This window comes from Diaporthe batatas (genome assembly GCF_019321695.1).
Source record: "Diaporthe batatas strain CRI 302-4 chromosome Unknown Contig00017, whole genome shotgun sequence".
NCBI classification, from domain to species: Eukaryota; Fungi; Ascomycota; class Sordariomycetes; order Diaporthales; family Diaporthaceae; genus Diaporthe; species Diaporthe batatas.
Window position 1 is genome coordinate 781,882 of NW_025408564.1, and position 24,238 is coordinate 806,119.

At 41.8% G+C, this 24,238-nt stretch overlaps 7 protein-coding genes across 7 annotated transcripts; 3 read left to right on the forward strand and 4 right to left on the reverse strand.

Moving 5' to 3' along the window:
• Positions 1-3,557: 3,557 nt before the first annotated feature.
• Positions 3,558-5,291, reverse strand: KVR01_011840 (uncharacterized protein; the record flags this gene model as incomplete). The annotated part of the gene is made up of 7 exons (XM_044787320.1): positions 3,558-3,726; positions 3,781-3,941; positions 4,007-4,456; positions 4,519-4,594; positions 4,660-4,999; positions 5,081-5,212; positions 5,276-5,291. The coding sequence occupies 7 exons, from the start codon at positions 5,289-5,291 to the stop codon at positions 3,558-3,560; spliced, it is 1,344 nt and encodes a 447-aa protein (XP_044638921.1).
• Positions 5,292-8,781: 3,490 nt separating this feature from the next.
• On the forward strand, positions 8,782-11,490 carry KVR01_012035 (uncharacterized protein; the record flags this gene model as incomplete). Its single annotated transcript, XM_044785548.1, has 9 exons — positions 8,782-9,058; positions 9,150-9,178; positions 9,264-9,541; positions 9,607-10,255; positions 10,336-10,496; positions 10,562-10,725; positions 10,800-10,901; positions 10,952-11,103; positions 11,173-11,490. The coding sequence occupies 9 exons, from the start codon at positions 8,782-8,784 to the stop codon at positions 11,488-11,490; spliced, it is 2,130 nt and encodes a 709-aa protein (XP_044639116.1).
• Positions 11,491-12,836: 1,346 nt separating this feature from the next.
• KVR01_011887 (uncharacterized protein) lies at positions 12,837-14,374 on the forward strand (the record flags this gene model as incomplete). The annotated part of the gene is made up of 5 exons (XM_044793922.1): positions 12,837-13,076; positions 13,158-13,436; positions 13,502-13,552; positions 13,615-14,147; positions 14,212-14,374. The coding sequence occupies 5 exons, from the start codon at positions 12,837-12,839 to the stop codon at positions 14,372-14,374; spliced, it is 1,266 nt and encodes a 421-aa protein (XP_044638968.1).
• A 1,292-nt stretch (positions 14,375-15,666) lies between these two features.
• KVR01_012053 (uncharacterized protein) lies at positions 15,667-16,922 on the reverse strand (the record flags this gene model as incomplete). The annotated part of the gene is made up of 1 exon (XM_044790928.1): positions 15,667-16,922. The coding sequence occupies exon 1, from the start codon at positions 16,894-16,896 to the stop codon at positions 15,667-15,669; it is 1,230 nt and encodes a 409-aa protein (XP_044639134.1). The 5' UTR covers positions 16,897-16,922.
• A 342-nt stretch (positions 16,923-17,264) lies between these two features.
• Positions 17,265-18,438, reverse strand: KVR01_011889 (uncharacterized protein; the record flags this gene model as incomplete). Its single annotated transcript, XM_044783288.1, has 4 exons — positions 17,265-17,669; positions 17,735-17,942; positions 18,012-18,227; positions 18,311-18,438. The coding sequence occupies 4 exons, from the start codon at positions 18,436-18,438 to the stop codon at positions 17,265-17,267; spliced, it is 957 nt and encodes a 318-aa protein (XP_044638970.1).
• Positions 18,439-19,671: 1,233 nt separating this feature from the next.
• Positions 19,672-21,119, reverse strand: KVR01_012046 (uncharacterized protein; the record flags this gene model as incomplete). The annotated part of the gene is made up of 4 exons (XM_044794855.1): positions 19,672-19,834; positions 19,916-20,108; positions 20,165-21,064; positions 21,095-21,119. The coding sequence occupies 4 exons, from the start codon at positions 21,117-21,119 to the stop codon at positions 19,672-19,674; spliced, it is 1,281 nt and encodes a 426-aa protein (XP_044639127.1).
• Positions 21,120-22,707: 1,588 nt separating this feature from the next.
• KVR01_011967 (uncharacterized protein) lies at positions 22,708-24,133 on the forward strand (the record flags this gene model as incomplete). The annotated part of the gene is made up of 5 exons (XM_044788151.1): positions 22,708-22,761; positions 22,820-22,862; positions 22,932-23,113; positions 23,184-23,720; positions 23,789-24,133. 5 exons carry the CDS (start codon positions 22,708-22,710, stop codon positions 24,131-24,133), a joined length of 1,161 nt encoding a protein of 386 aa, XP_044639048.1.
• Between the last annotated feature and the right edge of the window lie 105 nt (positions 24,134-24,238).

Below are 24,238 nucleotides of genomic sequence, written 5' to 3' on the forward strand. Positions count from 1 at the left end.
AAATACTTAATATAGTTTATTAATAATACTTATTATTTTAATATTTATATAAATATATACTATTAACTATTTAACTATAAGTATAGCCTTATTAAAAGTATTAATATTTTAAAAGGTAAGAACTATTATAAATAAACTCTTTTTTATAACTTTAAACCTATATTAAAATAATCTTATTATCTACTATTTAATATTAACTAAATAAATAATTAAATATAAATAATAATTTATATCTTTTATATTAAAAACTCTATATAATACTTATACTTAATTTACTAACTTATTTATATACTATCTATTTTCTACCTATATCTATCTATCTTTAAATTATTTTATTATAATTTTATATTATTAACTTTATTTATTACTTAAATATTATTAAAATTACTATAATACATTATAATAATTTTATTAAATAATATATAACTAACTTTATATATAATAAATAATTTAAAAAAGATACTTTAAATTAACTTTTAATATTAAAGAGATTCTCCTTAAAAGAATAATCTTATTAAAATATTATATCTAACCCTTTAAAATATAATTTTTAATAATATTAAACTTATTTAAAATTTAATTAAACTCTCTTTATAAATACTAACTTTATTTAAAAGTATATTATTTAAAACTAACTATATTAACCTTATTAAAAATAAATTTATTAATATTTTAATATAAATAATAATTAAATTATAACTAATTAAATATATATTTATAACTTTATAATTAATACTATTTTTATTATTAAAATATAAAAAATAAAACTTTCTTTTAAATAAATTAAATTAATTTAAATTTTAAGAATTAACTTTAATTAACTTATAAACTTAATTTTAACTTTACTTTTAAAAAGTCTATTATTTTAATAATTTATTAATTTAATAAATATATAAATTTATTTTTATAATAAATATATTTTATAATTATTTATATTTTCCTTTATTAACTTTAATAATAATATTATTAATTTAAAATAAATTAATAATTAAAATCTTATTAATTAATACTATTTATTAAAAATAAATTATAAATAAGATTATTAATATTAATTAATAATTAATATAATAAATTATTAATAATAATACTTCATTTATTAATAATTAAATTAACTATAAATTAAATAATACTTTTAGTTTAAATATTAATATTATTAATTAAATTATTTAAATTAAATATCTTATTTTACTTTTTTATTTTATTTTAAAACTAATTAAAATAAATAACTATAAAATATTTAAATATAAAAATTACTATATTTTTAATATTAATAACTATATTAAGTTTTAAAATAACCACCTTAAACTTATAAATACTATTATACTATTTAACTATATAGAAATTTACTACTATATTTTTATTTTTATTAAAAGCTCCACCACACTAACTCTTAAAACCTAATTCTTAATCTTAAAGTCTTTAATTAAAAACTAAACACATTATTATTAAACTAAATACTATTAAACTTATTAAAAATTACCTTATTTCTATTAATAGAATTAAAATTATTCTAATTAAATAAAATATTTACTACCTTTAAATATTAATTACCTTAATCTAATTAATAACTTATTATTAATTAAGTATTATTTATAAACTTAACTATTTAAATCTACTATTATTAATATTTAATAATATAAAATTAATTTAAAGTTTATAATAAATAATATTAATTCTATATTAATAAATAATAACTATCAAAAATAAAGATTAAATATTATATTTAAAATATAATAAAATAAAAATATTATTAAAACTAATATAATTAAAAATATAATATAAAAAATTAAAAATATAATTATTAATAATTTTATAATAATTATAAAAGATATAATAATTATATAATTAAAGATTAATATTATTATCAACTTTTATATATATTTACTTAAATATAACTATAAATAATCTAAATTATAATAATTATAAATTTTATTTTTAAGTGGTTATCTAATTAATAAGGAATTAATACTATTTATAATTTAATTAATCTTAATACTTAAAGATCCTACTTATAATTAATAATATATTTATAGTTAAATACCTACTTATAATTACCTATATTATTATAATATCTTTTTAAATAACTATAAAAGCCCTCCCTAACTATTAAACAGAGCCTTAGCATAGCGCTATAATAGTTAGTTACTATAAAGACCCATAGAAACTCCTTTAACGCCTAGGCCTACTAGATTAATACTAGTAGACTTAATAAAGTTAGATTTATATTCCTCTACTAAGAGTTTTTAACTTTTAATTTTAACCTTTTAATAAAAGTTTATTTAAAAATAATTAATAAAATAACTTTAAATTTATATACGATTTATAGAAATAAATTTATTATTTATTATATTTATAATATTTTAATATAAGACTTTTTAAATAATAAGTTAAAATATAATAATATAATTATAAATATTTAATAATTAATTATTAATTATTTTAATTATATTATATTTTAAATTTAATAATTAAATAAAAAATAAATAATTAAAATTTTAAAAGAATAAAATATAATACATTTTTTAAAATTAACTTAATTAAGTTTATTAAATATAAACTTTCATTATAACTTTAAAATTATTAATAATTAAATATATTAAAATAAAAAATAGTTTATAATTATATATTATTTTTATTATTAAAATTTATTTAAGTTAATATATACTTTTATATATTTTTAAAATTTAAAAAATCTTATTTATTAATCTTATCTTAATATAATAGTTTATATTTTATACCTAGTAACATAGATGTGTTTCTAGGATCTCCGTTATAGGACTCGTAGTGCCCACCTTGAGCGAGACGTTTCCGCCCGAGCAATCTCAGAACCTTCCAGGTCTTTCAGAATGTTACACCACCCATGTAACAGCAGCAGGCTAGTTTATGCCAAGAGAGATTCCACCTAGTACCAAGGTAAATCTGAAGTTAGGGTGGGAATGATGAACCATGCGATAGGTGTCAATGACTCGATGCCGGCCCAAGAGTTGTTTGACAATAGTGTTACATACGGCATGATCAGCCTATGAAATTCGAACATTTATAAGAACTTAATTTGGCATCCTGGAAGCAAAGAAACACTGTGTGACGGTGCTTGGTTCTTAAACTTTATGTGAATATGGAGGTTTATGCGGTTAATGCGAGCAACGTCATGGAAGCTGAATCCAGGGTGATTTGCCTTTTGAATAGCAATATATTGCCTGGTTAACGTCATGGAGTTTGCTTAGAAGTGAAATGTTCTAACCTGATGTATGCGCAGGTCTAAATCACACGAAGACGGGCTTCTCGTGTGATGGCCATGAGGTTATACGCAGAAAATTTGAATTACAAGTTCAACATGCGTCTTGACTTTCATTCGGAAGAAAGCGGGTAGCGAAGCGAACCCATGAGATTGGCCCGCGTTATGTTTGGAAATCCGGTCGCGATCAACAGAGTGAGGAGACCTAATACGTCTTGCTCACGAGTGCAGTCCCAGTGCTCTGACAAATAAATGCTTATCATTTCCTAGGGAAAAAAGAATATTCGACAGCCCCACACCCTGACTACCGCTAGCCTCTTGACTAAGCCTCTACTGTAGACCGAACACCTTTGCTGTCAAGACGAGGTAAAGGAAGGAGGAAATGGCACTGCGGTCGTACGTCTGAAATGCTTGTGTCAAACAACTTCAGCTGAGGTCCATTTGGACCGAAGAGCGCCGCAAAGGTCAATAAAATCTCAGCATATGCCAGCCTATGATTTCATGTCAGTGGGACGCATGAGGAGGACGGAACGAAGGTCACTAACTCAACCCCCAAGCACCGACGCGAGCCTTTGGTGAACGGGACAAAATTTCTATGCATCTCTGGAGTCACGTCTGCGAGCCATCGCTCTGGGCGGTATGCTGTGGGATCTTTGTAAACAAATGGGTCCATGTGCATGAAGAGAGCGGACATTCCGACCGGTGTCTGCTAGCTTGTTAGCTGGCTGCTCCTGAGTCACACCAGAGATCCGCCTGTTTCCTTTCGCTCACATTTCGGGGGATAACCCAGTCCTTGTAGAATAGCGCCTTGTGCGGTGATACCCGCGGCAGACGGTGAGTCAGTCCTGGACTGAGACGCAGGGCTTCCTTGATACAAGCCTGAAGCCAAGGTAGTTTCTCAAGCTCAGAGAAAGTTGGTATGCGTTCCGGAAAATACTTCATTGGCTCTTGGAGTTCTTCTCGGAGCCGCTGGCAAACATTCCGGTTTGATAGAATATTGACAACCAGGAAATTCATAGTTTGAGCTGTAGTTACAGTACCAGCTCCCATGACCACCTGGGCTTCAGACGCCAGCCGTTCGACGGAGAGCTCAGATTCGGGTAGATCGCTGTTGACAATGTGATCAAACAGTGTCTCGCATTTAACCTTATCATCTTCGCTCACAAGCATGAGACCTTTCTCTTTGCGTTGTTTCGCGTCGATGATGTGGTTGACTGACATCTAACCAAATCTCTGTTAGAATCGATAATCACTGATATGGCTATGGAGGGGGTTTGACCTACTATGCGCCAGTCACGGAACATTTGGCTCCTCGGATCTAGTTTCTCTAGTAAAGATGTGGGGACTAGTCTGACTATTCTTTACGCCCCACGCTGTTAAAAAGGTCTCGGAAAAAGGTCGACGGATGCCAAATGATTACGTACCTTATGATCCACGGAAAATTCATGAACGCGGGCATTGAACGAATCAGTGTATGGAATAATTCATACCAGTATGGGTTGAAGTCCGGGTGACGTAGAAAGGACATGGTAGGATTAGCGATGCATAAGACATTGACGACGTCGCCTGCTAGGGCAGCAAAGACGTGGTCAAGTCTAACAACCTTGCCAGTCCCTCTGTATTCCTGGAGTCTCTGCACTAAAGTCACAGTGAGCTCCTGAAGGCGATCCTCGAGCCTAGCAATGCTGCCTCTGGAAAAGAAGGGCTCCATGGGTTTCCGCCGAAGCCTGTGGTGATCATGGTCGACTGTCATTCCATGGGAGCCTGTGTCAAGCCGTCAGCGTCCCTTGTCTTGGTAGGCAATCATGCGCAAGTCACAATTCAGTCCTCGTGCTTGGCTCGCACCATTAAAGTCCATTCCATCCCCAAAACTCGGCAAGGCGTTCGTCTTCCGGATCGACCCTCCAACGTAGAGTACGTTGTAGAAGTCGGGGTCCATAATGGACAGTTCCACAGGATTCACTCGGACAATTGGCCCTTTTCGATACTGTTAATCTCGCAACAAGTGAAATGTACCCGTGCTGACGGTGAAAAACGCACCGTATCTCTCGTGCATGCGCTGTATCTCGTATAGGTAGGCTCCATCGCCAAAGTAATCCCAGGCAACCTCATAGAGATGTGTTGCGGCTGCAATCTTCGGGCCAGGAAATTTGGCAAGCGGGTGAAAGTACAGCCGGTACACTAGGTTCATCATTAAGGAGACACACATGTAGAGAACGGAAAATATGCAAACGACCATTATTTTGTGGCTCTGGAAAATCTCCAGAGCTCTCTGCAGCATGTCCATGATGAAGGAATTGTCAACGGGACTTCACGAGAATTGTGACGGGACTTGCTGGCCCCCGATCTGAGGATGATGATTTCACATCCAAGAACGACCCCTCATTGATGGGCCCGACTACGTAAATATATATTTCCCGGTGATTCTCCTTCTGTTCATCACTCCCCTCCCCTCCAAGAACACAAGTGGATACCATGGACAGGTGTTCAGGCAAATGACGCAATGATGTTCATATACCCACATAGATTCGACGACTCGGGTATGTGAATCGAAGAAATTTAATAAGTCCCATCGATTTAAGCCCGTGAACTATTACAAGGTCCTTTCTTATATTACTAATTTACTGATATAACGATAGTATAATAGTAACTGTATTAGGGTAAGCGAGAGGGGTGTATAACTTACTTATAGTATAATTATAAAGAGAAGTTAGTTTAATATAATACTTAAATAAGTTTAACTTTAATAAGAATATAATTTTATTAAAGCTTTAATTTTTAATTAAAGTTTAATTAAATAATAATAAAAAATAAATGTTAATAATATAAAAAAATATAGTAAGATATATTTATTAAAGTTTACTTTATTTAATTCTTTAAATTTAAATATTTCTAACTTATAATAATTACTATATACTTTATTATAACTTTAAGTACTAGTAATAAGGAAGTCTCTACTTTTCCGTGTACTTATTACTACTTTTTTAAACTAATTAAGTCCTCTAAGCTTATTACTAGTTAAATAAGTTAAATAATAAGCAAGGCCTACGCTAATCAAGTAATAAACGCCAGTCGAGCGGCGAATATATCAGTCGTGCAACTTTATAAGAGGCTCCCAAAATACAATATTTACATACCTGAAAGAGGGGGACCACACAAGGCCAGGGCACGGAAGCGTTTCTAGCCGCCAGACAGACCAGACCGACCAGTCGGACCGTCAGTCGGACCATCAGTCGGACCGCCACTCGGACCGCCACTCGGCCCGTCAGAGCGATCGTCAGAGCGATCGTCAGAGCGATCGTCAGAGCGATCGTCACAGCGATCGTGACAGCGATCGTCAGATCGACTATCGAAGTCAAATCGACCAATCGAGCGACCAGTCAAGCAAGGGAAGCAGTGGCTTCCGCCGTAATTACCCAGAAGACGACGGTCCGTAAGTGCCAACAGGCGGCTGACAGCTGCCTATCAACTAGTAGAAGTCACATAGCAATTAGTAATTAGCAATTAGCAAATTAACGCTTAATTTCACCTATTAAAAGAATCGAAATTAAAGTAATTTAAAGTGATTTATAAAGTTTAAATCTATACTATCTTTAAAAACTTAAAATAAGTAAATTATAATTATATACTTATAATAATTTTAAATTATTAAATTTTAAGTAATTATTATAAATAAATAAAGCCTTTAATTAATTAAAAATAATAAAAATATTATATTTAATTCTTATTATTTAATATTTATAATAAATATAAAAGGTATAATTAAATATTTAATTTATTGATTAAATTAATAATTAAGTTTTAAATTTAAATTTAAAATTTTACTTTAATTATTTATAAATAAAATTAATAATTAATTAATTATAATTTAATTTCTATATTTCATTCTTTTATATATAATATAAAAGAAAATAATAAATTATAATAAATTATTATAATAAAATATAAGTTATATTAAAACTTTTATACTTATATTTATTATATAAGTTAAATAAAAGTTTAATATTAATATATACTTATATATAAATAATATATTTACTATTAATATTTATTTATTTATTTTAATTATAGTATAATATATTATATTAATTAATATATAATTTAAACTTTTAAATTATAAACTAACTTTTATTAATAGTTTATATTATTATTTTAATTTAATTTAAACTTTATTATAATAAAATAAAGTTATAGAAACTTTATTAATTAATAGTATAATAAACTATTAAATTAAAAATTATAATTATTAATTTAATAATTAATTAATTTAATAATTAACTTTAATAATATATAAGTTTATACCGTTATACTTCGCCCTTAAAAGCGTTTTTAAAGCTTTAAATTATTAAATAATAAGGTATTTTAAAATAATAATATTTTAAATTATAATAAACTACATAACTCACTAATAAATTAATATATTAAAAAGAAAAGGCTTATAAATTTTAAATAAAATAAGAACTAAATTTAATAAAGTCTTTTAAACTACTTCTTATAATATAATAGTTAAACTATATAGTATAACCTTCAAAAGTTTAAATATAACTTTTAAATATAAATATTTAAACTTACACTCCGTATATTAATTATTAAAATAAATATAAAAACATTTAATTAACTATTAATATAATAAACTATTTAATTAAGGAATTATAATAATTAGTTTAATAATTAATTACTTTAATATTCTATAACTTTATATTATTATATAATAAATAAACCTTTTTAAAAATAGTATAAATATTAAAAACTATTTTATTATAAATTTTAAAATAATAAAAATATTTAAATTTATTAAAATATAATAATAATAATCTTTAAATATTAATATTATTTTTAATTTAATATTAAATTTTTAAAAAGACTTTAACTTTACTTTTATATATTTTTTATTAAAAAACTTTTAGTATTCTTTTTTAAAACTTTATAAATTTATATATAATAAGAAGTAATAAAAGCTATTATTAAAGTAAGTTAGTTAAAAAAAAGTTAACTTACTTTATACTCATACTATTATTAAAACTAGTTAAGGTTATTATAGTGGGGTGATAGTGCTTGCTTAGGTGGCCTTAACAAGAAGTTGTGGACTGATCCTAGGCTGGCTCATATCCTATGTATCAGATATAAAATCATAAACCTACTAAGCAGTATTGGGGATTTCCACGCATGTGCATGACTTACGCACCAAGACCCATGGAAAGCTACGCATGATTGTAGTGTGGTCTATACGACCCTAGATCACATTATCTCATGCCAAGTGTCTGTTCGTCTTACACAGTTCCTATCAGCAGTATTAAAGGCGGTGTGATTTTTCGGCAATTTCCTGTTCGTAGAGGCATCACATCCGGCAACTGCTTGGATACACAACATAGAGCCACGCTCGTTCTCTCGTATCTGCAGAAGCGATTGAAGTCTGATATGCAGTCAGAGCAGTTTCATTACGTGAAACCCGTTGTCTTTGAAGTTCTCGAAAGTCATTTCCGCCTCATATCCATCATCTTCGCCATCTTGGTGCTGTGGACCTATACTCCACCACTTTCCCCAACATGGAGTTCAACTACTCGGAAATCGTCGATCCATCCAGCTTCGACACCGAAGGCCTCTGCGAAAGAATCGACGTGCGCATGAGCAAATTCACGAATCTTGAGGATCGAGGTGCAATCCGCGCTCATGAGGACTGGAACAAGCACATTGGGCCCTGTCGTGAATACAAGGGAACACTTGGACCCAGATTCAGTTTCATATCGGTGGCAATACCGGAGTGCATACCTGAGAGATTAGAGGTTGTGGCATATGCAAACGAGTTTGCCTTTCTTCACGACGGTACGTGGGCCTCTGAACTTGGAGTCTTAGTTTTCGATCGAGACTCCCTCTATCTGGCCGACGGAAGACTGACTGCATGTCCTGTTCCTAGATGTCACTGATAATGTCAGCCACGAAACTGTGAGTTCATTGATTCATGATTCGCTCTCCGCAGCCCTTTTCTTCCCTTTTCTCCCATGAGAATTTGCCTGATGATGATGGAAAGAGCGAGATCGAAAACGACGAGATGATGTCAGCCTTCCTCGAGGCTGCCCATACCGGCACGATCGGTAACTCGAAAAAGGGTGATGCACGGTTGCAGGGCAAGAAACGCATTCAAAACCAGTTGTTCCTCGAGATGCTCGCAATTGATCCCGAATGCGCCAAAACAACCATGAAATCGTGGGCACGGTTCGTTGAACTTGGTTCCAGTCGGCAACATGAGATACGTTTCGTCGAACTGGCCAAGTACATACCGTACCGTATCATGGACGTGGGTGAGATGTGAGTGACTGACCCAGACTAAATGAGTCTTGTCACTCGACATTGACTTGCAAATGCGCCCATAGGTTCTGGTTTGGACTAGTGACGTTTGCTCTCGGCCTTCAAATCCCCGACCATGAGCTCGAGCTCTGCCGTGAACTCATGGCAAATGCTTGGATTTCTGTTGGGTTGCAGAATGATCTATGGTCTTGGCCGAAGGAGCGAGACGCCGCCAAGCAGCACGGAAAGGACCATGTCGTCAACGCCATCTGGGTCCTGATGCAGGAGCATAAGACGGACGTGAGTGGAGCCATGCAAATTTGTCGATCCCTCATCGTGGAGTACGTCGCCAAGTACCTCAAGGTCATTGAGGCTACCAAAAACGATGAGTCAATCTCGTTGGACCTTCGCAAATATCTTGACGCCATGCTCTATAGCATCTCGGGGAATGTAGTCTGGAGTCTGGAATGCCCGCGATACAACCCCAAGATCACATTCAACGAGACACAACTGGAATGGATGCGAGGGGGGCTTCCACTTCTTGAAATCTCGGAGAGCTTCTCAGATAGTCCCGATCTTTCCCCTTCGCCAGATGAGTTAGATTCTATCCGGTATAGAGCAGGAAGTGCCAGTACAGAAGCTTCCTCTTTGGCTACTGGAGGGTCTTGCTCACCCGCCCACACTGACGACAACAAATCTTCGGAGGCATACGACGCAAATAACCAATCTCTCGAGGTGAGATTACGCCCCGGGAACGAGTATACGAGCTTTGTCGACCGAAAGACAGAGAACTAAATATTACTTCTCAATTGCAGAACGATGTCCTCCGCGCGCCCTACGATTACATTGCATCCATGCCATCTAAGGGGGTAAGAGATAAGTTCATTGATGCTTTGAACCAGTGGCTGCAGGTACCTGGGGACAAGGTGGTCAAGATCGAGGATGCAATCCGTACCTTTCACAACTCTTCGTTACTGTAAGTGTTGTAGTGAAATTCATGAAGAACTGAGTCTATATTCGGGAACTGACAGTGTCTGGTAGCCTTGATGACTTTCAAGACAACTCTGCTCTTAGACGTGGAAAACCATCAGCACACAATATATTTGGGCCGGCGCAAACCGTCAATTCGGCTGTCTCTTCGATTATGCGGGGATTTGGTCAAGTCATGGAATTTTCCTCAACCGAATCTGCCCAGCGGGTATTGAGTACGTAATGTGTTTGTCTAATAACTTGAAGTTACAGGTGAGTTATCGATTCAGGGTATTGACAAGGTATGCAGGTAGCATTATGGTTCTGTTTCAAGGTCAGGCCATGGACTTGTTCTGGACGTACAACGGACGTGCACCGAGTGAAGAGGACTATTACAAGATGATAGATCAGAGTAAGTTTTTATTGCGCAAGGCAATATACTCCTACTGACACTCATAGCAGAAACCGGGCAGCTCTTCTCAATCGCAACCAGCCTGCTACTCGATGTCTCGGACACCGAGGTGGAAATCCGCGATCATTTTTACCGGCTGACGGGTCTGCTTGGACGGTGTTTCCAAATACGCGATGATTACCAAAATCTGGTGTCTGACGATGTAAGCATCTACACCGGATCCCCACATGATACAAAAAGTCCTTTCTCTGACTCCATTGTGACTGGGTAGTACCGAAAGCAGAAGGGGTTTTGCGAGGATCTCGATGAGGGAAAATGGTCACTGGCCCTGATTCACACACTGCACAAACTACCAAATCACATCGGCCTGCTCAATGCGCTTTCAACGGGGAGAAAGCGTGGTAGTATGACTGTAGAGCAGAAGCAGTTTGTTCTGGGCGTCATCGAGGCTGGGGGAGGTCTTGACTATACCAGGTCCGTCTTGAAGGACATTCATTTCCAGCTTTGTGCAGAGACACGGCGGATTGAGGCTTTACTTAATTCTCAAAACCTGGAACTGAGGCTCTTGTTGGAACTCCTCCGAGTTTGATGGAGGGGTCAAGGAGATCGAATGACTATTTAGCGTGCGAATCTCCGATCTCATGTGTTCTGTCTTCCTCTAACTCCTATCAAAGTCAATATATTAGACCCAGTACATACGAATCCATTGATCTCCAGCTATTACATAAGCAGTTCTCTGGGACATCGGAAGAGATCTTGTAGACGTTGGGTCCTGTGATTCCTGTGAACATGCTGTCCTCGAGCCCGCCACACGTCTCCTGGCACATCCGTCGGGAAATGGGAGGTCTCACCAGCGAACCAAGAGCTGTTGGCGCCCAGCCATTTGAGGGGCTCGGAGGCTGTGTCGCTTGCTGGGTATTTTACTTCACCGCTCTTTGGACGAGAATATCTAGCTCAAAGTAGCTTGACCGACACGAAACTGGAAATAATCATCGAACACCAGCAGATGCCAACACATGAAGTGGTTTTCTTCAACCCCGCATACATAGCCAAGCATCTATTCACACCTCTACAGGCATTCCGAAGGTTAATAAATGGGGACTTCTTTATCGAAGGTCGCTTTTGTTAGCAAATTGGGAAAAGTGTGACCTAGTAGGTCCCAGAAAACCAATACAATTACTTGTACATAATTTAACGTTTGGAATGCCTGCATAGGTATAATCCCTTCAGACACTCGAAACCCAATGATGATGGAGAACACTAACTTTGAGTCGAGATCCACAAGTCGAAACTTTTCCGACACGAATTGATTCACGATGGGAAACTGCACACTGGAGATAGTGACACTACCTCTGGGGGTGATAAGTGGCTAACAAAGGTTATGTTACATTCACATCCCTGTTTGGTAGATACTCCTTTCTGTTCCGACCTGCCAACCTTGGAATGCTTCGCGACTTATGGCTAGCATCCGTGGGCCTGCAGGGGAGTTAAGACTGCAGTGGAGTTGAACTTTGACCGACATTGAATATGGTCAAGCTAGAGTTCCAAGCCCTATAACCACACCTATAACAACCACTAAACTTTCCTGCCAATGAATCATAGAATAATAAAAATAGCAACGTGTTTAGCGGTACTTCCCACGGTGGAAACCTAAGTTGCATTACTCGTAAACTTTCGGCAACCCAACATACGTATTACATGGGATACTTTGAGGCATCGCCATGTTCATGACTTCGGTCCGAAGATACCCACCCGAAAAGACGTCATTGATTGCTGTATTACGTCGCCATGTTCATGACTTCGGTCCGTAGATACCCACCCGAAAAGACCTCATTAATTGCTGTGTTAAATGGATTTGCTGCGGTAAAGCTCTCGACTGATCCGTAACGTGTGGACTCACAACTGTCAAACAATCAACACATCCCGAACATTATCATGCCTGCTGCAAAGACTACACCTCGAATCGTCGAGTTAGCTGCTATAATCAGCAAATCCGTGGCGGAATTGCAAACAACCTTAGACTCCAAGGGCGCGCCATCGCCTTCCTTTGACGAGGATGCTCCAACTCGGTTACCTGACGAGTGCAACAAGGCTCAAGACACTGTCTTGGATGCCACCAAAGAGCTCTACGATCTTCTGCTAGAGCCCACGACTCTGATCCTTAAGAATAGTGCAGTACGTTTCTCATTCCAAGTAACTGGTTCGCTCCCGATAGGTATAGACGTCTCTAACCGTGGTCTTCGGCATCACCGACAGAACAATAGCGTTGGCAGTCTTGGTTTCATTGCCCGCTTCGACGTTCCAAACATGGTCCCCCTAGGGGGCCGTATGTCCTTTGCTGAAATCGCAGAGAAGACCTACTTTGATGAAAGTGTCGTCGCTCGTCTACTGCGTGATGCTGTGTGCATGCGCATCTTTCGGGAGAGGCAGCCTGGTTTCATTGAGCACACAAAGACATCTAAGGTTCTCCGTGAACCATGGCTCCTCGCATTCGTCAGAGCTGGCGCTGATGAAGGATGGGCAACAATGTCCAAGGTGAGAAATCCACTGAAACAGTCTAAGGAAGTGGGCAACGCAACTAACATCACACCCCTCTCAAGGTTGTCGATGCCTTACAGAAATGGCCAACTTGTGAAGAACCAGACCAAACGGTAAGCGCGAGGAGACATCCCGTCGTGCCTTCTCTGAACAAAGATTAACTTGCTGTGATCAGGCATTCAATCTTGTACACAATACAACTGGCAGCTACTTTAGCAACGTGGCCAATGATCCTGACAGGGCGGCCCGCTTTGGCTCCGGGATGACGATCCAGTGGGAGTTTCCTGGGTACAAGCTCGAGTACCTGCTGAAGGACTACGACTGGGCAGGTCTTGGTAACGTCCAAGTCATTGACTTGGGAGGTTACCGAGGCCGCATTTCGTTGGCCCTTGCGGAAAGATTTCCCAACCTGAACATGCTCGTCCAGGATATGGGCATGAACAAGGAGGAGGCCCATGCAGCCGTGCCGGCCGAGCTCAAGAGCCGGGTCAACTTCATGATCCACGACATGTTTGAAACGCAGACTGTTGCCGCCGATATCTACCTGATTCGCCAGGTCCTCCATGACTGGCCTGATAAGCACGGCGTGAAGGTGCTCCGGGCCCAGATACCGAAGCTTAGGAAGGGGGCCAAGATTCTTCTGAACGAGTCGCTGTTGCCTGAGACTCCAGGGAGCTCGTTGCCACTTTGGAAGGAAAGGGACTTGAGGTATGTAACCCCGTTATCTACTCAGGTTCCAACATGCCGTCGTCTAACAGCTCAAACCAAATAGATCAATGGACCTCGGTCTTATCGCAACCATGAATGGTCGGGAGAGGACTTTGAATGAGTGGAAGGCAATTGTCAATGAAGCGGACCCAAGGTTTGTTATCAATAATGTTTTCCAATCACCAGACTCCATGTTGGCTCTCATAGAAATTGTGTGGATGCCATAGGTCAGGGGAATCGGAGGGCAATCGTTTCAATCCAAGGGCTACATCCGCAAAGCACACAATCCGTATTACGTAGAATATAGAAATGTGTTGAAGATTAACGAGCAATTGGCATTCCCAAGTATACCTACGTCGTCTGAATTTATTACGCAGTATTAAAAACTGAGTATGGAAAACGCCACAGCCTACCTGAGAAAGCGCTGTTGCTAATATCATCAAGAATTGTGCAACCAATCGGTGTCACAATGCGACATGGGGCCACTTAGCCTCTGTTCAGTGTGGGTTTTGTGTCTACCTTGTTGATATCGAGCCAGCGTCCACACACCCAGCATCTCCGTCCACGCACCCAGCATTTTCTTTCCACGCACCCAGTACACCACTTTAGGTGGGCAGTCCACACAACACCATGTACCTGCCAAGCTTACCCCGCAGCAACCCCAAACTCGTCGTTGATATCCTACACAATATTTATTAACCGCTGCAGCCAAAGAAACTCCTATGGGGGGTTACGAGGTGGATGGTTATCCTTGCTCGTTGTAATATGCGCATAAACGCCCCAAGCACCACCGCATATGGGGCGGAACCTTAATTTATACGGACCCTTGGGTTCCACTTCGGAGAACACCCCAAAGTACAACATGATTAAGGCTCGGACTGAGAACGCTCGGACCGAGAAGGCTCGGACCGAGAACTCTCAAAGCGGGGGTTTCCGCTATTATGGGGAAAGTAACCTTGGAAAGTTAAGGTTAAGCTGTAGGTAAATGAGTCGAGATATAGTTCATGTTATATCTATGTGGTGGAAGTTTAAATTATAGTGTATAGTCCCTTCGGGTTCCACTTCGGGGCACACTACTTGCCCCAGAATACAACACGATTAAGGCTCGGACCGAGATTGCTCGGACCGAGAACGCTCGAAGCGAGGGTTTCCGGTTTTCTGGTAAAAATAAAGTTAAGGTTAAGCTGCAGGCGAATGAGTCGAGACATGGTTCATGATGAACCGTTCATCTCATACGTAGGGCACACGGCGGAAGTTTATTTTATGTGGACCCTTCAGGAGTAACTGCTTGCCCCTCAGCCCCTGCTCCCCGGATGTGACCAAAGTACTGGAGATAGAGGCGCGCGCACGTTAGAATCAGGACTAACCGCTTTTGTGGGGTCTCCGTCCATGCACGCGTACAGGGCCAAGAGTTTTGAGAGATAATGTCCTCAAGAAAGTATCTAGGTAGCTTGTGTTGGTCAGATCAGCACCTTGATTGAACTCTATTCCAGAGGTACCCAGCTAGACTACTACTATACTACATAGGGAAAGGTTCAAACATTGTAGCCCTCTTTGGCTCGTTGCTCGCAGGAGTCAATTCCTCAGGCACCAGCTCCCTTGTCTGACGCAGATGCATGGTTCCCCATCGTAGGTACTCGGCAAAAGTCCCAGGGGCGTTGTCGGCTTCTGAGTTAGCCGGGTCGTCCCACAGGTCGGCCAGACTGGATGCCATAGCGTCCTTGAGGCCGTGGCAGAATTTCATTATCGTCGTATTCGCGAGCATGTCGTCGACGAAGGTCTGGGCCTCGGACCTTTGTTGCTCCGGTGCATCGTACGACGTCGTCAGCAGCTCAAACTGGCGGGAGCCAAGAAAGTCTGTTCGCTCCTGGTAGTACCACATCTCCTTGAGTGCGGGGAGAAGGAATGTTGTCTTTTCGATACACGCACGACCGTCCCATCCGTCATCGGCGTCCACGAGGTCCCGCAGGCGCTCCAGACAGTGCACTTGGGCCCCATAATCCATGATAGCGCGGGACTTGGTCACGGCTTCGTGGTTTTCGTTCATTATTTTCGCGTCGGTAGGAGCCCCGTAGGGCTTGAGATGACGAAGAAGAGGATGCTTCGACAGACCCTCGCAGTGGGTAGCTTCGCCCCAGACATGCAGAAACGTTTGGTGCCAACGGCGAACCAACTCATTGTCCTTGCGAGCCATCATCCAGGTATTGATAATTGAAGTCTCGCCAGGGCGCGTCTCGTAGGTAAAAGCCGCAAACTCGTAGGGTTGAGTCGAATCTTCGAGCCGAGACCAAATACCGTCCAGGGACCGCACAAGAATTGCCCCCACATCCAGCCAGCATCCTCCGTACAGGAAGAGGAGCGGGAGACGAATGAAATCGGCCGAGTGGGTGGCGGAGTAGGGACCCTCCATGGCTCTCGCTCTCATCGCTGGCGGCAGCAACTGAGATGGCACAAAATGGCTCGCATTGTGCGACGACCCGGGCACGTTGTCTAGTACGCGGATTGTCCACGAGGGCCCCAAGACTCGCGCCCAGTGAATTACGTTCCTCTTTGTCCAAGGGGGCATGGCATTGAAGCCTGTATCCCAGTATGCCCACAAGTTCCGCTCATCGCAAGGGGGCATTGCGGATGACTGCAGCATGCTGGTGATTTCCTCATCGCTCCGAGTGTCCAACTCCTCGTCCGGAATCAGAACTGTGCCCTTCGGGGCATGGTCCAGCGGGAACGAGGCGTGCGGAAGGGTCGGCATTTTGTATAAGGCGGAGACAGAACAACGAATACTAATCTATGAACAGATTGAGTCTGGGAGATGGCACAGGTGTTGCAGCATAGCGGACGTGGCCATTTTATGATAAATGATATGATTGACGCGGATGAGCTCATCAATGCCGGCCTTGACTGACTAATAATTGCGTCGTGCGGTCGCCCTTTTCCAGCTGTCACCCTTTCCCTGCTATCACCCTTTTCCTGCTATCACCCTTTTCCTGCTGTCAAGTCATAATTTTTTGCAAGCAAAGCACCAAGGAGCGCACTTTAGGAGCGCACTTTTTGCGTGAGTTCTACAAGTCTCATGTGCAGGCAGCAGGGCAAGTGTAAACTAGTGTTGCACGCATTTCCTCATCCTGTGACCTGACCTTGAGCATTCCCTGCTCCCCCGACCCCGGACTCTTTTTCATCAACTACACCGATCCCGCTTGCATCCTGATTAAATACAACAATACAGCGGAGCTCAATGCTCTCCCTGTCATAATTATCAACATTCGATGGGTCGATAAAAGCAGAATGCACAATCCTTTTCACTGGCCCCTCGGAATCGAAATTTTTAAACAACAGCACCTCATCGGGCTGCTGAGCATACTTGAAGTACCAGCGGTGCCGCTTGTTCGGGCCCACTGCCCACCCTTCTTCTAAAAGGTCATCTGCCTGGATGGGCATCGGTGCCAGGTCCGTGTCATCTACAACGGAGGCACCCTCAGCGCATGCAAAAGGATCTTTGTAAATTGTCCTGACAGGACGCCACACCTTTTAGAATTGATCTGGTCAGCCCATTGATGTGGACATGTCTGCAATCAGGCAACAAAACTTACGTTCATAACGGCAAAATGTACCTGGATCGCCTTCTCGGCGAAAGCCTTGTCTGGGATCCGACTGAGTGCAATCGTCTTGGCGCCGTTGTACGACTGGTCGCAGTGGACAAAGTGGCAGGGGCATTGCATCGGGATCTCCTTGTTCTGAGTGGGCTTGACAGGCCCCCGAGAGTTGTGCTCATACACGTGCACGTAAGACGCCCCTGTCCTGGAGATCAGAAGGATTGGTCAGCCAGCTGTGCTCCAGCGGAACAGAAATGTGAGGTGGGCGACTTACGCCCTTTTGATCAAATCAATCGATTCAGGGTAGTAGATAGTTCTGACTTTTTCGTCATCGGCAAAGTCGTCTTTGGATAACTTGCTCTTGTGCTTGATGTACTGGAACCCATGAGTGTCAAGGGTGTACTTGTCTAACTCTGTGCTAATGTCTTTTACGACGAAGTCGAGCGAGATTGCTGGCTTCTTGTTTCCTGGTAACTTGGCAATGTTGTTCCTGTGATTGAGAGAGGAAGTCAGGCATGATTTAATCAAGCTACGGACTCCCTGGGGGCATAGGGACGTATTTCCAGTGCTTACCGCTCCGCTTGATCTGACGGGAACGAGACCGGATCAGCAAAGCTGGGGTCAGTCAAGTCCATGTAGTAGAATGTGGCTCTAACATCGTGAGCAGATATCGTTTCCGTGACGGTTTCGGTGAGTGCCATAGTGAAGCGAAGACTTTTCAAGACGGATGTTGGTAGAGTTAGAAAAGTCGCCGTACGGTAGCGGGTTATTCCTTTTGATCGTCTGGTAGACGTCTTACTACTTCTCAAATGTCATCAACTTGGAAACAGAGGCCTCTGATTGCGATCACAGATCCCGGGCATCCGGATTCTGGTACGGCTTCTTATCCCCGGAGTCTCTCAAACTCCGTGTGAGTTTGTCAATGCATCGCTTCTTGCTGACTCGGGCAAACTTCTGACTTGCAGGACTGGTCAGCACCAAGATTCAGTGGATACTGTACGTATAGCATGTCTCTCCGTCCTCACACAGTATTCCTTCCCCCATTTCCTCATAAACAGGGTTTCCCCTTACACCAAAATAACCTACCTAATATACTTCTATTCAGTACTAATAAGTACCCTTTCAACCTTGTTGCAGGAAAACCTTGTATATCGGAAACTTTCCTCGTATGAAGGCGCCATGTATGTCCTCGGACGTATACGGAATAGAAGCGAAACCACACCACAACCACACAGAAGCGAAAACACATATCGGAAAGTTTCGATAGCGGGCCTGCATGAGGTCACGTGCATGTAGATCGGTAGCACATACGAGCTCCTTCCCATTCCCGGTTTGAATCTAAATCGAGACATTTATGTGTTGTCGTCAGCAGCCAATGAACGCTGTACCGGGTGGTTGCCAAGAAAGTTACATTTGGCCTTTCAGCTGAGGTTGGTGCTCCCTGTCCAGCGACTTCAGGAGCACAATATTGCATGCCTCGGCGTGTCGTTGCCCCAGCGGCACAGGACTGTTGACCCCGTTGACGACGTTCTCGTTGTTGAGACACGTTATGGAGAGCCAGATAACATGAATGAATCACAGTGAAACGCTACTTGAGTAGAGGATGAGCAGAATAGGGCATCACCAAATATGCTCCAATGTTTGGTCTCCGCAGGGCCACATCGCCCTTGTGACCGAGTAGTCACATGTCGCTAGCCTTCGGGGAAACACACTTCAAGAAAGGAATGAAGCAAGGTCCCCAATAACCTGTATACACCAGGGAATATATCTTACATGGGTGACTAGTGAAACCTCCGCCAATATCTCGTGCCATCATGTAGATTGGATACGGACAACCAGAATGTCGGCCAGTTTCAGACCACATCCATGCCCTTGAGCATTATGGGATCCAATTGAAATTTAATGTAATGCAGTAATACATCCCCCATCGTCGCTCAAGCAACAAGCCCACGTGGCTGGAACCGGATCAATAAATCCGGTTTGTCCCATATGAACCAAGTTTTCTGGTTGTCCCAATTTTCAGATTTCGCTGTCAATTCCAGATCGAAAGCCCATAAAAGATTCCCTATAATGAGTCTCATTTCAGCCCAGGCGAGACTAGTAGGGAATATCATGTCAGCTCGGTGTTTCAGTTTGCCTTTTCTCGCACCCTCCGAGATACGAAATATTTTAACTCACTTCCTACCAAGGCAGTCCCTGGGTCCCAGACTAAACGGTTGGAAGACCTCGCGCTTATCCCGAGAGAAGTCGCCTTCGCCTAACCATCGCCCAGGCTCAAACTGCAGAGGATCCGTGAAGTTGGCGTCGATTCTGTACGCAGCGTACTGGTTGATAGCAACAATAATTTTACCAGGAATAACATGACCATCAACTATGCATATGTTAGCGGTCTTTGGTTTGGACCAATGTTGTGTAGCTTGAATATACTTATGGCTCCAGATGCGGGCGTCAAGCGAGGAGTGGCTCCTGCAACTGGCGGATACAGCCGCAGTGCCTCCTGAAGCACAGCATGGAGATATGGCAATGCAGTTAGCCTCTTCAATGTTATCTGTTCCGCCGTTTCGAACTCGTTGCGAATTTCACTAGTCAGTCGGTTCAAGATAGTTGAGTCCCTAGTAACGTAGAACAAGCAGCCCGAGAGCAATGACGCCGTAGTCTCCGACCCAACGTCAAGAAGTAGTGCAACATTCGCCGTCATTTCAGCTGCCGTCAGTTCCTTGGACGTCTCGTTTGCCCGCAGTATGTAGGACATGAAATCGGCTCGTTCATAGTTTCCCGTTGCCATACGCATCCCTGCCTTGTCGACTGCGGTATCAAAGGCCTGGCGGCGCGAAGTTCCGAATATCTGCATCAACAGACGAACTAACAGCGACCGGAACGGCAAGAAGCGCAAGACCTCGATGGCGGCAATGCCTTCCTTGACACTCTCGAACACGAGGTGCGCCGAGGGGTCCCATGCATCGTGATCAAGGGCACCAGCGCTGGTTCCCAGCGAGAGGTTTGTGATAATGTCGTATGTGCAGTGGTGCAGCCAACGCACCGCGTCCGTCGGCGCTCCGCCTAGCTGCTGAATCCGATGCACCATATGAGTAACGTGATCTCTCAACACATTCTCCTGGGAGTTTAGTGCCTTGTCTGAGAAGGCATGCGAAAGCACTCCACGAATACGAGTGTGGTCATCGTCTGAGCTAGCGCCCAAGTTCTTCTCGCCGTTTGGTGCCATAGCTCCAAGGTAGAAAAAGGGCTCCTTTTCCATCCTCCTGGCTCCGCCATGTTTGGGCTTGGAGCCGTAAATGTCGCTCCAAGAGGCGCCGTTGACAAAGCTTACTGTTCACGAGTCAGCTGCACTGGTCCCACATATAGATTCTGAGATCACCAACATTCATCCGGGGCAATACGGACAACACTGCCGTGCCTTTCGTGAAGTTCTTTGGTTTTAATCTCAAGTTTTCCAGTGCTTCGATAGTACGAATAGTAGAGGCGGCTAGCGCGTGCAAGCAGTGGACCAGGAAACCTTCTCAGTGGGTGGAAGAAGAGATTGTACACGGCGTTGACAAGAACGCTGCCTAAGATCTTGTTTGACATAGTCAGTACCGTTAGAGAATGGAAAACAACTAGGGGATCTTCTTACAAGTATAAGAAGTGAAACAGCCATGTCTTCGTCTATCAGCTTTTGTTCTCAAACTTCTTGACCGTTTTGTAGCCCCGAATCCAATGACTGTCATGAAAGCCGGAGCGCTGTTCAGACTCGTTGTGAAAGTACACTACAATCACCACGACTTGATCGATCTTTACCGATGCTGCGGAGACGGAAGAGAGCTGAAATTGGTTGACATCTGGTCGGAAAAACCAAAGCTGTCACCTGTCATCATACTGAACATCAGCAGGAGATAATTGGATACGATTCGGACAATCTAGAGGGACGGCAATTGGGATACTCAAACCAGACTTACGCTTAGTAATCCGTACACCAATCTTGATCACTTTAGTATTCTTGACGCTGTTTTCTTCCACCTACAGATACTGGGTCAAACGAGTCAGGACGTCCTTGAACAGGCGCCTTCAGATGTGGAGGCATGTCTTGATGTTGGTACATAAAGCATGCTGGCTCAAACTTACACAGTAAAGTTCATCGAGGGGCCCAATTTGTCAACGATATACAACCCAATGACGTGCAAACGGATTGTGAAACCGACCAAGATTACAAAAGTCAATTATATCGCCTTGAAGATGTCGCTCGGGATGGTGTGGATTCGAATATCCCGCGCTTATCAAACAGAGTAAGGATAACGTTGGTAAACTTTAACTCAACCCCACGTGTTCACTGGAGTACAGGCACTAGCATATCACTGGCACGTCAATCCAACCCTGTAAGAGTAAAATCACGGAGCTAGATGCTGGGGAACACCCTGCAGACCCCGCACTCGCCTCTCCAATGCCAAGCGTGAGAGCGGACTCAAATAACCCAGGGTAGTTACACCTTCACAAGGATAATAAACGTTCCTTAGTAACCTTTCCACCAAATTTTACTTTTATCACACCGAATCCGAATGAGGAGAAATAAACACTAATTAAGGTTGTATTTTGACTATTAGCCGGCGGGCCAGACATATAAGGTTATACTTCGGCCAACTGTCTAATAAAAGTAACCTTTGGTGGCAGGGTTACTGAACAACGTTTACTACGCCTGGGGCGGTGTAGTACTGCATAAACACGAGCCTATTCAAGCGCTATTGGGAAAGAGTCAGATTCAACTCCTCACCTTATCAGACTGCCCAGACAGTGCACACAAACAGGCTACTTCTTTGCCTGGTATTGCTCATACAGATGTGTCCTGGTCCTTCACTTTATAATCCCCCAATCACCCGTTTTAGAGACCAGTCAAGGCGTCGACCTCAGGAACATTCCGGTCTGATTCCGTCCCAAATCCCTTGAACGAAACATCATTTTCACAACCCACGTCATTCACAATGGCCAGCACCGAGGAAAATTTCCAGGTCAAGCCGTTTGGAGGAGAATTGACCGTAAGCTCACGGAGACTCGATAATTGCTCGGACAAATGGTAACACTATTGACTTACAGTTTGGCGCCGAGATTCACGGGCTCGATCTCAATAATATCACCGGTAAATCTGATCTACCTCCATGGCGATCGGTACCTGATGAGTGTGTGGAGAAAGACTGACAATCTATAGATGCTGGTATCGACAAGCTGCGGGAGTTACTCCAACAGCACCTACTTCTGGTGATCAAAAATCAGAAGGATGAAACGCCAAGCAAGAATTGGGAGCTCCTGCAGAAACTGGACCCCGGCGCGCCTGAGTTCACAGACGAGCAATGGGCCAAGTTCTACAATCCCGAGGGAAAGGGCATCCTTGTGAGGACGATTCCCTTACGCTGGCTCCGAGTCCTTGATCATCATGCTGATACGTCATCCCCAATAACAGGCCAAGCTAGGCTATAGCACAATCCCTGACGGCGGTCGTCTGTATCTCATGGGTAAGGGCTATCAAGGTCAAGACCACTATGGATTGAAGGATGTCACCTTGAGCGAAGCCTTTGCAGATCTCTATTACTCCAAGCCTCTGCCGAAAGAGGACTTTCAAAAAGGCATCACTCGCTTTCAATCATGGCACATGGATGGCCCGCAATATGCTATCAACCCGCCCCTGTTCACCTCATTCCGCTGCATCAAGTTCCCCAAGGGAGAGCAGACGGTAGATTGGGCGGACGGTTCGGGTTTGACTAAGAAGGTCAAGCCTGGACGGACCGGTTTCTTCAGCACGGCTCAACTATATGACATGCTCAGCGACGAGGAGAAGCAGATTGTGGACCATAGCTGGTGCGAATACATGTACTACCCCTACGAGTGGATTCTGGGTTGCAGGGGTAACCCAAATGGACTCAATGTTGCCAATGAGGGTAGAGAGGTGCCAGATGCTGTTATGGAGGCGATGCCCAGGGATCCGAAAGACCAGCACATTGTAAGCACAATCCGTCATCTTTTCACTGTTGTTGGGAAACACTAACAGTAAAAATCTGAAATACGCAGTTACCTCTGGTCTGGATGAATTCTGTCACCGGAAAGAAGCATCTGCAGGTACAGCCCAATGTTGTGCGCCGCCTCTACATCCGCAACAACGCAGAAGAAAAGCCCAGGGTCATCGAAGACGTCAAGGAAGTCCGAGAGTTCCTAACCAAGCTACAAATCCGGGTTGTTCGCCCAGAAAATATCTACGTTGGCCCGGAGGAAGAAGGTGACCATCTTCTCTGGTACAACTGGGGCTTGATGCACACAAAGATCGACTACCCGGTCGAATTTGGCCCTCGAACAGCTCATCAAGGCTGGCTCCCCGCCACCAAGAAACCATGTGGCCCTGTTCCTATTCCAGTGTAGTAGTGAAAATCCTCAGGATCCTGGTGCAGAGTTCTTCTTGTTGGTTGCCTTGGAACCATGTCACGTCGTGCAACGAAAATCAACACAGAGAAGATGTGATAGTGC